The 12,802-nt window shown below is 38.0% G+C and overlaps 1 protein-coding gene across 3 annotated transcripts in view; it reads left to right on the top strand.

The window, feature by feature from the left end:
• The window catches only part of TBC1D32 (TBC1 domain family member 32), a 199,344-nt gene that overhangs the window by 165,343 nt on the left and 21,199 nt on the right, over positions 1–12,802 (top strand). For all 3 annotated transcript variants that reach the window (XM_084777382.1, XM_084777383.1, XM_084777384.1), the window contains 3 exons: positions 3,825–3,894; positions 5,445–5,560; positions 6,226–6,380. In XM_084777382.1, coding sequence (XP_084633508.1) covers positions 3,825–3,894; positions 5,445–5,560; positions 6,226–6,380 — 341 coding nt within the window. The remainder of the gene's footprint in view (positions 1–3,824; positions 3,895–5,444; positions 5,561–6,225; positions 6,381–12,802) is intronic.

Genomic DNA, 12,802 nt, shown 5'->3' with positions numbered 1-12,802 from the left:
TGCATACATTTAAAACAAAAAATGACCAAGGCCTCAGCCTTTGTAATTGAATTCACTGGTCTTCAGTGAAGATTGTTTCTCATTACTGCTTAAAAGCCACTTGTTGGGTTTTGATGCACAACCATAATTGGGAGCTGGTATCTCTGGACATGAGCAGGGTTGGGTTTTTCTTGTTTTAACATGAAAATGCAGTAATTAGATTCTAGAACAGAAGTAGTCCTTGGAAATAAGTTATTCAACCTGAGTAAAGTCAAGATTCATCGTGTGGCCCACCACCCTAAGCTGGAAGCACCTTGTGTTGCATAAGGGGGGACAGACAGCAGATTTTCACATAGTCACTTGAAGTACTATGCCTCACCTTGCTGCTTACCTGCATCTGCTTCCCACAGCTGTGGAGAGCCTTGTCTGTTGGCGGAAGCCACCCATGTCTCATGGGACCCAGGGCCTGAGGAATGCCACTGCCAAGTCCTCCTCTCCTGTCAGTGATAGCTGTCTGAGGCAGGAGTGGTGGTGCGTTATCTGTAATCCCAGCATTTAGGAGCCACAATCAGGAGTGTTTGTGCGGGTTCAATGTCAGTCCAGCCTGCAGACTAGGATCTCATTACAAACAAATGTAAATCCTGATTGCATTGTATTTTCCAGAAGGAAATGTTAACATTATTTCAAATGTTATTGAGAGAGAATTTTATTTCCTATGCTAAGTAAAACAGTTTTATATGTCCTAGAATTTCAAATGTTATCTAACTTAAAGCAGTTTTAGAAATCATATTATTGTCACATGATCGTTGATAGGCAGTCGGTTCCAAGGCTATAGGAACATGTGATCCCATTTAGCTTTCATTTTTAAAATGTCACATATTCAGTTTTATGTTCATAAAACAACTTAAATTTTGCAAAACCGGACATTGTCATCAATAGCACAGCATAAAAAATTTACATTATTTAAATTAGAAACCTAAATCATAGTGCATTGTAAAATAAAGGCACAGCCTTAGGTACTGAACACAAATCATAGGAACATTCCCAGTTTCTACACAGACTTAACCTGATTACATTGTAGTATGCATACATACAAATATACTTAACTTACGGCTAAAATTTAAAGACACATTTCAACTGAAAATTAGAAAGTATAGTTAATACATAAGTGATGATAGTTTTAAAAGTTGACCATAAAACTATTAGAGTGACAAATGTGTGTGTGTGTGAGTGTATATGTGCGTGTATATATACATATATGTATGTATACCTGTGTGTGAGTGTGTGTGTGTGTGTGTGTGTGTGTGTATGTGTGTATGTTTGGTAACAAGTAATGGAAACCAAATTCAAACTTTGCCCTGTGTAGGCAAATAAATCAGAGCTGAGCTCCCTTTATATCTCTTTGCAATAGATGCATTTTCTTCTACCAGAGACCCATGGTGCCTTGCAGCTTCCTTACATATAGGTGCATGCAGTTCTTAGAGATGAGAGTGGTGCAAATTGCTGTCATCACAGATTGATCATCTACTACTAGAAGGTCAGAGCTGGTCTCCTCCGTCAGTGAAAGAAAGTCTATCTAACTAACCCAGTGAGATATAATTTATAACAAGAAATGTTAAGCTATGTGAACTGTAGCCTAATTGCAGTCATTAGCGACAAAATCAATTAATGTTACTGACTGGATTCCAGTAGAAATAAGACTCAGCTATAGTCTACCAGGAACGAACCCAGCACCTTATAAAAGGTGGTTTTAAGAGTTGTATCTGTTCCTATGGCATGTACGGACATGCACATGTGTGGAAGTCAGGAGACTATGTTGTGGAGTAGGCGCTACTGTTTACCTTACGTGGGTTCCGGGGGCCACACTCAGATTCTCTGGTTTGTGGTATGAGTGCCTTGACTTGCTGAGCATCTCAAAACGCCCCCCCCCCTTTAAGTATTAACAAATATGTTTGTTATATTTTATTTTTCTATAAGAAAATTGCCACTCTGGGCATAGTCAGCATGCAGTCTGGTTTTCCAGGAGTTGGAGTAGTTCCTGTAGCATGAGGCTTTCAGAGATTCCAGCATGAAATGTGCAGGCAAACCAGCACGCAAGCACTGCAGAGCAATCGTTGCTGGTCTGGAAAGCCAGCATTCCAAAGCAGCGGCGTTTAATTTGTTCTTGCCCATCTCTAAAGATCTAAGGCCTACTCATATTTCAAGATTCAGCTTCAATGCCACGTCTTAAGCAGCCCGAGGAAATCCCTTCGTCTTTGGAGTGTTCACATAGTGTTTTATCTGCACCAGACTTCTGCCTCGAGCTTTGAAATGCCTTTATCAGTTAGCTGTGTACACAGTTTATCTCTGACCCTACATGAAAAGTTCCTTCAGTGTATGATATTTTATTTTATCACTTATCCCTATGACTTCTTCACACTGTTCCTTGCCGTATCAGCAATGACTCATTACAAGTCTGCACTTGAAATAGATTACATCGGGAGTATGGATGCAGCAATGTGCAACGAATGGGAAACTCCAGTGATAGTAGGATTCAGAAAATCCAGCTGTGTTTCCACACTGCCACTGTGGGGTTTGTGGATGAGTCCCCTCATAGTGTCCACTTCTGTACGTGAACAGAATTTGTGTGTGTGTGTGTGTGTGTGGTCACTCTGCTTTCCTCAGATGGAAGTAGAAAATCTGACCTGAAAAGTTAAACCTATTAACTCAACCCTAGTGCAGTGTTATTTAGTAAAAGCTGAACGGGCCTGCCGAAAGATTGTGTGCATGGTCCTGAGGAGTGAAACCAGGGACAAACACTTTCCCACTGAGCTGTATATCTTAACCCTTAAAGATTTTAAAAATTTATTCTTAGGAAACTTCATACATTTATAGATGTGTTTTAATCTTATCCCTCCACCTTCTCTTGAGTCCCAATCCTGTCTTATTCCCACTATCATGCCCTCTTCCTGTCACTGTAACCAGCAACCTCTTGAGTCCAGTTAGTGCTTCCCATATGTGCATGGGGGTAAGGACATCTATTTAGGCATGGGAAACCTACCATGCTTTCAAAGGGGACTTCCTCCCCCACCTCCCTCCTTCCCTCTCTCCCTGCCCTGACTCCAGTCTCTCTCAGGAACTCACTGTCAATAGTTTCTTCTTTAGGGGTGGGACCTCTTCTCCCAGCCTCCTTCCATGCAGGAATTTTGATAGGCTTCATCTTGTGAAAGTCTTATGCAAGGTATCACAGCTGCATTGCAATAGTGTGTAAATAACCATGTCATGTCTAGAAGTCAGTATCTTCCAGGGCTTACTGAGAAAGTTCCACTAAGTGTTAGAAAGAAAGAGCTGTGCTTACATCTAAGACCATTTAGAATTTTATATAATCATTGTATGATGAAAACGTATTTTAAATCACTTTTTAATGTTTTCTAGCCTTTTATATTTTGTTCATTTTTATTGCTTTGCTCCAAATAATTTAATCATTTAATATGCTCTTTGGTTTGATTTTCTTTTAGAAACAGGGAATTATGTAGCTCATGCGCTGGCCTTGAACTTACTATGTAGCCATAGATTGCCTTGAAATCCTAATCCTTCTGCCTATGCATTCCTAGTGCTGGTATATATCTTTCCCACTGTTCCCAGTTTCTAAATGATTTTTACAGGGTAAGAGTTTGTTTTTTAAAAGTTTCCTGTTAATTTCTTTGAAAATATAAGTGACAGCTCCTAAAAGAACAAATTCATCAGTGTTTTCAAAATTCGCATTAAAATATGCAAAAATATTGCTTTCATCAATTTTCAATTAACATGTGATTATTATGCAGACTTTTATACATTTTTATAACTCCCTTTTCTATTGTTGTTAGCTACTGATGCAAATGTGAAGAATGAAACTCTCTCATCTGTTCAGCAGCTTGGCGTTAAGATGACTGTCAGGTATGGAGGGAGATGGCTCCCCCATGCATTCCTAGAACTCATCTACCTGATGTGTACTTAATAATAGTTAACAACCAACTATTTTGTATACTTTAAATGCAGAGCTTATCACTCAGAAAATAACAGTGTTTTATCTCTGAGGATACTGGCACATGATTAAATTACCTCTGGCTGTAAATCAGTCACAGCTCATTATTATTCCAAAAGCTAATTAGTGTGTTTCTCTATGACTATCAATTTTTTTTCTACCCAAAAATCAGCGTTGCGGGAGGAAAAAAAAAAGGCATGCTATGGCACAATCATACATCTAAAACGTGATTTGTTCTAATTGTCAGGTTACAGTGATAACAAACATACCTTAAGGATAGGTTGAGAACTTCAAATTACTAAACTGAAGTTTCATAGTTTGAGATTTCAGAACTTATATATTAATTTTCAAAAAAGTGAATACATTAGATCACAAACTTGATACTAACCTTTTCTTGTTCTCAATGAACCTCATGTAGTATGAGGTCCTCAACTGTCCCCTTGTAATTGGAAGGTCATTGTTTGCGTCGCATCTAAGAAGGCACATGAGAGAGCTCCTAAATGCTTGAGCCTCATAGAAATGCCCACTGCAGGGAAAATCATGGCCTGGATTCTGGATCACCTACCTATGCCAGTGTAATTGCTGTGATCATGTTATGTAACTCCATATATGTGTTTTAATAAAAGCATTCTGTACTGCTCTATTTCTGGAACCTATAGATTACAGAAACCGCCAGGTCACATATTTTAACTCAGTATAATTTCTCATTCATAGAAAGTAAGTGGAGACTAGTAGATACTGTAGAGTTTTGATATGTGGTAGTATGCTACAGTTACCATCCCGTAGAATCATTTAGATAAAAGCAGCCATGAAAACAATAGACATTACTAGCAGTGTTGCCACTAAAAGGACACTTCCTTAATGCAGACCAAGTCAGGTCTTAGTAAGGTTGGAAGTGGACCAAGCAACTATTTCCCCACGAAGACAACACACCCATTCAGTGTGTGCAGAAATAGAGGAACTCAGATAACACTGAATTCACTTCAGCTAATTATAGTGTTTGATTCTGTAAATGCCAAGACATTTTAAGTCCAGGACTGTCGTAGTCACAATTCAAAATGCCCACATTCCTCCCAATATCTGTATTGGTATTAGTGGATGCCATCCAAAGGTACTTCTAGACTTTACATTTCAGAGAACTAAACTCAGAACTCCGTACTTTAGATCAATTTCAGAAAAAATCTATACATTCATCGCATATGTAGTGTACTGTCATGTTATTTTCTCATTACTGTTACACCTTCCTAAAATGTTAACAGTTAATGCTGCAGATCCAGATGTGTTGTAAACCCTCAGGAATGAACATTGAGTGCCCTGCTTAATAGTCACCTTTAAAGTGGGACCTTGAGCACTCCAGACCTTGTTAGCTCAGAATAAGTACGCTCTGATGGATTTCTAAAGATGGCTGTGCAGTGAAGAGCTCAGGAGTTTTCATTCTGTGGTTTTTGGATCTTTCACACAGGTATGGCAAGTTTCTCAACTTGTTGAAAGATGGTGCAGAAAATGACCTGGCCTTGGTCTTAAAGCATTGTGAGAGGTTCCTGAAACAACAGCAATCACCTGTCACTTCTTCCCTTCATATCCTTTTTGAGTGGGTTTACACAGAACTAAACTGGATTCTTATATTTCCCATAGTTCTTTCATAAGATGTATTAATACACTGTGTGATTTGTTACAGTGTATCCTTACAGTATTTTATTTATATTTCCCATAATTCCTTCATAGGATGTGTTGTACTGAGTGAAGTCATTCTGAAGGCATTTCCAGACAAATCCAAGACTTGAAAAAAATAAGTTTTAAACATCTAGAGTAATAAGAAGGCTGCTGCTTTTTGCACTGTATTTATTTCATTTGACTATTCAGAAGAGAAAATTGACTTTAAGAAAAATTTAGGAGCTATTTGTGCTGCTGAATTCTACGTTCTATAGATTTTTGCCTCATTATGCTAGTTGCTCAGCAGGTAAACATGCCTGCTTATAGATGGACATAGGCACAAGGCAGTTTTTCCTGTAATGTCAGTTACCATTGGCTCTCCTCCACACATCATCCAACGGCACATTAAAATACTGACTATGCCTCAACAGTTTTAGTATCTTCAGTTCTCTGTAGCTTATGAACCAACTGAGGACATAATGATTCCTGTGTACAATTAATATTTCTTTCTAGTAGAGACCTTCAAGGTGAGTATTTATGAGATGGTGTCTCTCCTAAGATAATGGGAATGTTCCTTAGCTCTTTTGCAGTGTGCCTGCAAGGAAACTACGCAGGCCACGACTGGTTTGTGTCTTCCCTGTTCATGATAATGCAGGGGGACAGAGAGAAGACATTTCAGTTTCTTCAGCACTTCTCCAGGCTTCTGACCTCTGCCTTCCTTTGGGTGCCAAGGCTGCATATTTCTGTAAGACTTAAAAATCTGTTTTAAAGGGAGAATTGAACTTAAGAAACATCATATTTAACTTTACCAGAATATTATTTTTTTTCTTCTTGCTGTAGGTAGTTTATTGTATATATAAATACACATATGCACATATGTATATAATAATATAACTGTGTACTTAAAAAATCATATTTTATATATACACTGCTCCCTAATACGTGCTCATTTTCCTAACTTAATGATATTAATATATTTTTTATCAAATCTTTTCTTTGACAGTTTTATACATGTATATAATAGGTTATGCTTACTCTCAACTCCTCCCTTTTTATGTCTCCCTTCCACCTCTTGTCAATGCATCCCTTCCTCCTTGCAAGTTCCTTTCTGCTTTTGTTTTGTTTTGTTTTGTTTTGTTCTGTGACATACTACATTTAGCTAGGGATATCTATATGAGGAAAGGTTTGAAACTATCCACTGACGTTCAATGGGCTCACCAGTGGATACACGATTGGAAGATGACTGCCCTTTGCTGAGAGGCCATCAGTTCTCAGTAGCCTAGGAGGGAGCAGTAATGCCCTGCGAGCCCTTTCCTGATCCCTAATTGACTTTGACAGCCCAGTGTTGTGCTGCCCCAGTGAAGGCAATCATGATTTCTGTGAGAGAGTGAGGGCTGTGACTGTGTCATGCACAGAAAGTAGGATTCTATAGCCTTTAGCCTCATCTCTGCCTCTTCCATTCCCTAAGTCCACTCTTCTGAGATGGGTTAACCACTCAGCCATCATTTGTTCTTTGTGTGGTTAGTAACTAAGAATCTCTATTTCCTAGTCATTCCAAGAAACAAAAAATTAAGCTTCTCGGATTCGGTCTGAAAATAATATTTTTCTATAGGTATAAACATAAATATTTAGAAATCAGTTTGGCATTATTTTCAACTTATCCAAACAAAAGTAGTAAATTCCTACTAGGGATAGTACCTGGTATGAATAATACCCTCCTGTGGGACAGGCCGTGAACACAATCAGAGAGTGGTTGGCTATTGCTATAACACTTGTTGCCACTATAACACCAGTGCTCACATCTTGCCTGGCAGGTTAGTTTGGGCTTTGGGCTTTGTAGGGCTCCTGGATGGGTAAGACTGGCTGCCTCTTATCCTCCAGCAGCCCACATAGGACCATCAGGGAGGAAGTGTCCACCTCAGTGACAGCTTAGTTTTGCTTTATCTTGCAATGAAGGTATGTAGGATCTTCAACAACAGCATCTTACCATCTAGTTCTGGTGGGCAACAGAAGAACAGCAATAGCCTGTATTATTTTGGTAGCCTCGTAGCTCTCCCATACCAACAGCTCATATGGACGTATCTCATACCGAGAACTTGGATATTTTGCTTAATAACTCATTTGTTTTAGGAGCAGCATTATAAAGACATGCAAGGTATTCTCCCTTCTAATTTTTAAAAACCTTGTGTTATGTAATTGGCTTGCAAAGTTGTACACATACTTATACATTTTTATTCCTACATTGTTTTGTTTAACCCCCTTGTTCTACACTTTGGACTCCCTCAGTCCTCAGAGTTTTTAACATTTCACTATAGAAATCTTAAAACCCTTTGCTTAGCTTTGCTTAAGGTATTTTTGAGGGTATTACTAGAATTATTTCTCTAATTTCTTTCTCAGTATATTTGTTACTGGTATATAGGAAGGCTATTGAGTTTTACAAGTTGATTTTGTATTCTGCCACTTTGCTGAAAATTTTTATCAACTCCAGGAGTTTTTTGATGGAGACTGCAGGGTCTTTTCTGCATAGAATTGCATCATCTCCAAGTACAGATGCTTTGTCTACTTTTCTGTTTAGATCCTTTTATTTTTTTCTCTTGTCCAATATCTCTAAGACTTGAAGCACTGCACTGTATTGACTAGTAGTGAAGAGATTCTTGCTCCTGACCTCAATGGGAATATTTTGAATTTTTCTTCATTTATTATGATGTTGACTGTAGTTTGCTGTGCTTAACCTTTATTATTTTGGTATCTATGCTCCCTTCATACCTAGTCTGTTACAGTTATTTTTATATAACTGTGTTTGTTTCTCAGTTTTTTATTAACCCAGCTATCACATAAATTATTATTTTATTTTAACAAGCTTCACAGCACAAGAACTGAGCAGTTACTAATATATTCATAACCCTCAAAACGAATGTGGTTTCCTGCCAGCACACATCCCAGCAATACTTGCACTTTGTATCTCTTTCTTCTGATGTTTCCTGGACGTCTCTGGTAGCTGTATCCTCTACTTCCTCCTTTCTAACTCCTCCCCTCTTCCTAGTAGGAAGTCTAGCCCTACTTTCCCCTGCTCAGCAATTGGTTGTAAGCTGCCTTATTGGCATACCAAAGGCATTTGTGGAGCAGTGTTTACACAACATTGAGACAGGAGATTCTCAGAACAAGAATTGCAACCAGATATGGGTGTGGGGTACAGAAACCCACATTTGAATTACACAATAACCTTATGCCTACACTATTCTCACAAGGGATTTTTCATCATGAAGTGATTTTGAATTTTGCCAAAGACTGTTTCTGAATCTATCCATGATTTTATGAGTTCTGCCTTTATGCCTCTATTTATGATTTGTGTATGTTGACCTAGCCCTGCATTTCAGGAAGAAAGCAAAGTTAATCATGGTGAACGATCTCTTTGATTCATTCTTGTATTCAATTTACATGTATTTTGTTGAATTTTAAAACAGGTATCATCATCAGTGATATTGGTCTATTGATATTTTTCTTTATCTGCTTTGGATAGTGGAGCAGTACTGGCAAAAGGAGTTTGGAAGTGTTTATTCTATGTCTATTCTATGAGATCATTTGAGAAGCATCGGTTGAGGTTCTTCTTTAAAGGTCTGGTAGAATTCTGTTGTGAATCCATCTGGCTTTGTGTTTCTGGTAGTTGGGGGAGTTTTATCAATTATTATTATTACATAAATCTCCTGCTTGTTGTGGATCTATTTTTTTTAATGTTTTCTTATCACATGGGTTTAACTATGGTGGGTGGCATGTGTCTAGAAACCCATTTGTTTCTCTTCAGCTTCTCAACTTCGAGAAATACAGGTTTTAAAGGATGCCCTCATAATTTTCTATATTTTATTTAATGTGTTGCTATGCCTTCCTTTTCACCTCTAGTTTTCGTAATTTGAGTTTTTTTCTCATTTTCTTTTGGTTAATTTGGCTAAAGGTTTGCCAATTTATTTATATTTTCAAAGAGCCAACCCTTTGATTCATTGATTCTTTGTATTTTGTTTCATTATTATCTTCCCTACTTTGAATTATTTCTCCCAATATTTTGGGTTTATTCTGTTTTTGTGTTTTTCTAAACTCATAAGAAATATAATTAAGTGATTTTATTTTTCTGTGATTTTCAATGTAGTTACATAGAGCTATAAACTTTCTTCCTTGGATTATTTTGATTATATTCCCAAATTTTTGGTATGTTGTCTTTTCATTTAATTTTATTCTGGGAATTAAAAAAAATGTTCTTGATTTCTCCATTGACCCATCTATCCTTCAGTAGTGAGTTGTTTAATTTCTACAAAGTCATGTGTTCTCCGAAGTGTTTTTAACTATTGATTTCAAGCTTTATTTGTTTGTAGTCAGAATATAAGGAGTACTTTCAGTTTTTCTGAATTTGTTGAGATTTATTTTGTACCTCAGTATATGGTATATTTTAGGAAATGTTTCATGTACTGGTAGGTAGAATATATTCTATAATGCTTAGGTGAGAGTCTGTAGATACCGCTTACGTTTATTTGATCTGTGATGTTTCTGTGTTTCTTCCTCGTCTCTCTCCCTCCCTCTCCCTCTCACACTCTCTCTGAATGACCTGGTCATTCATGAAAGTCAAGTATTAAAGTAACCTACTGTTACTGTGTTGTGGGTGGTATGTTGTTTAGTGTCTATAAGCATTGCAATGCCCTTTTGGTAGATTGTTCCGTTGATCATAATGAAGTATCTCTCTTTATCTCTTCTGATTACTTTGGCTTTGATGTCCATTTTGCCGGATATTAGAGTGGTGATGGTTGCTTGTTTCCTGGTCCTAATCATTTGGAATGCTTGCTTTCTATCCTTTCACTCTAAAGTAATGTTTATAATTGGAGATGAGAAGTGTTTCTTGTATATAACATTAAAATGAATCCAGTTTCTAATCTACTTGGATAGTCTATGTCATTTGATTGGAGAACAGAATTTACCAATCTTTGAGGTTATCATTGCGTTACTGTCATTTTGTTGATTTGTGGTATTTTCTTGGCCTTCCTTTCATTAGAATGGTCCTAACATAATCTGTTTTTCTTTGTGGCCTCCCACATATGCTTATCCTTTTTCTTACATTTATTTATTTATTTATTTATTTATTTATTCACTTTACATCCTAATTGTAGCCCCCTCCTTCTTCTCCTCCTGGTCCCACCCTCCCTGCCTCTTCCTCCTATTCCCAAGAAAAAGGGATCTCCCTACCCCTACCCTGGTACCACCACACCTCATCAAGTTGCATCAAGGCTGAGCATGTCCTCTTCCCCTGTGGCCTGGCAAGGCAGCCCCACCAGAAGGAGATGATTGAAAAACAGGCAACAGAGTCCATGACAAAGACAGCCCTGGCTCCCCTCAGTAGGGGACCCACATGAAGACTGTGCTGCCCATCTGTATAGGGGGCCTAGGTCTAGTCCTTGCATGGTCTTTGGTTGGTGATTCTGTCTCCAAAAGCCTGCCCTGGGCCCAGGGTAATTGGCTCTGATGGTCCTAGTAGCAGGAGTCATGGAGACTGAAGAGGCCACCCTCTAAGTGGACAGGACTCCTAGTGGAGGGAGGAGAACACTGACCCACCCACAAAAACTTTGTGTTACAAGATGTACAGGAATAAAGATATAATAGAGGTTGAGGGAATGTCCAACCAATGCCTGACCCAATCTGAGATCCACCCCAAAGGGAGAGAGCCAACCCCTGACACTATTAACAATACCCTGCTATGCTTGCAGGCAGGAGCCTAGCATAGCTGTCTACTGAGAGGCTTCACCCAGCAGTGCCTTGCTAAGACTCATAGCCAAACACTGGGCAGAGCACAGGGAGTCTTGTGGAAGAGTAGGGGCAAAGGATAGAGGGACTGGGAAGAGACGAGCTCCACGGGAAGACCATCAGAGCCTTTTTCTCATTTTTGAAGGATTCTTTCCATCACTCTCTGTGAAGCTGGTTTTCAGTTATAAAGTCCCTTAGCCTGCTTTTTTGTTTGTTTGTTTCTTTGTGGAAAGTATTTCTTTCTCTTTCAATTATGAGGGATAATTTTGCCATGTTAGCAGTCTGGATTGGCACCTGTGGTCTTTCAGAACTTGAATTACAGTGCTCTAAGCCTTTCTGGATTTCAAATTTTTAATTACCAAATCAACAGATGAGTCTGCCTTTATATGTGCCTTCGATTATCTCCTTCAGGTTTGAGTACCCTTTCTTTGTTCTGTATGAATTAGTATTTTAACTGACTTATGTCACGAGGAGCTTCTTTTAGGGTCCTGTCTATTTGGTGTTCTGTGTGTTTCTTGTACCTATATTGACATTTCTTTCCTTAGATTAGAATTTTTCTCTGTAATTTTGTTGAAAAATATTTATATATCTTTATATCTGGAATAATTCTCTTTCTTCTATGCCCATAATTCATAGATTTGGTCTTTTTAAAGATCTTGCATATTTTATCCATTCATTCATTTAAAAGATTTAAGACTTGATACTCTGTCATTCATTCGAGCCATTCTGTTGGAGAATCTTCCCACTGAGATTTCTTTTCATTAGACTTGCTGGGGTTTTCATTTCAGTTTGTGTTTTCTCATTATTTCCAATTTATTGAATTCTATTTTTATATCCTGAATTGTCCTCCTTACTTCATTCAGCTGTTTGTGTTTCCTTGGTTATCAATCAGGAGTTTACGTCTGTCTTCTTTAATTTAATTGTGGTGTTGTGTCTTCTTTCAACTCTTTGACCTCCTTGAACATGTTATATTAGTTCTTTTTAATGTTGTGTCTTAAATCTCAAGTAATTTTTTTTAACCATTACTGTGTTACTGTAACTTTCCCAAAGGACATACTTTCTTGGTTTTCCTATTGCTTGTGTTTTTGTGATGAGACCTGTGCATCTGGAGTTAGGCTGTTGTTTGCCTCCTTTGATATGAGTTTGTGGCTCACCTGTGGGGAGTGGGCATTTGGATCTGACGTAAAAGATTTTGATCAGTGAAGACATGCATAAAGCTCATTGTTTACAAAAAAGAATATTCTTTATATGCTCCATTTTCTCAAACGTTGTACCAGTACTTTCGGTGTAGGTTGATAAAATGAAAAAGTCTTTCATTTTGTGGCACTTTATTAGCTGTTAGCATAGTGTGGTGGTCTGTCTTCTTAGCTCAAGTTCACATTCTTT

Source organism: Acomys minous (assembly GCF_964271855.1).
Source record: "Acomys minous genome assembly, chromosome: 3".
In the NCBI taxonomy this organism is placed as follows: Eukaryota; Metazoa; Chordata; class Mammalia; order Rodentia; family Muridae; genus Acomys; species Acomys minous.
This window is presented reverse-complemented; position numbering and strand designations above follow the sequence as displayed.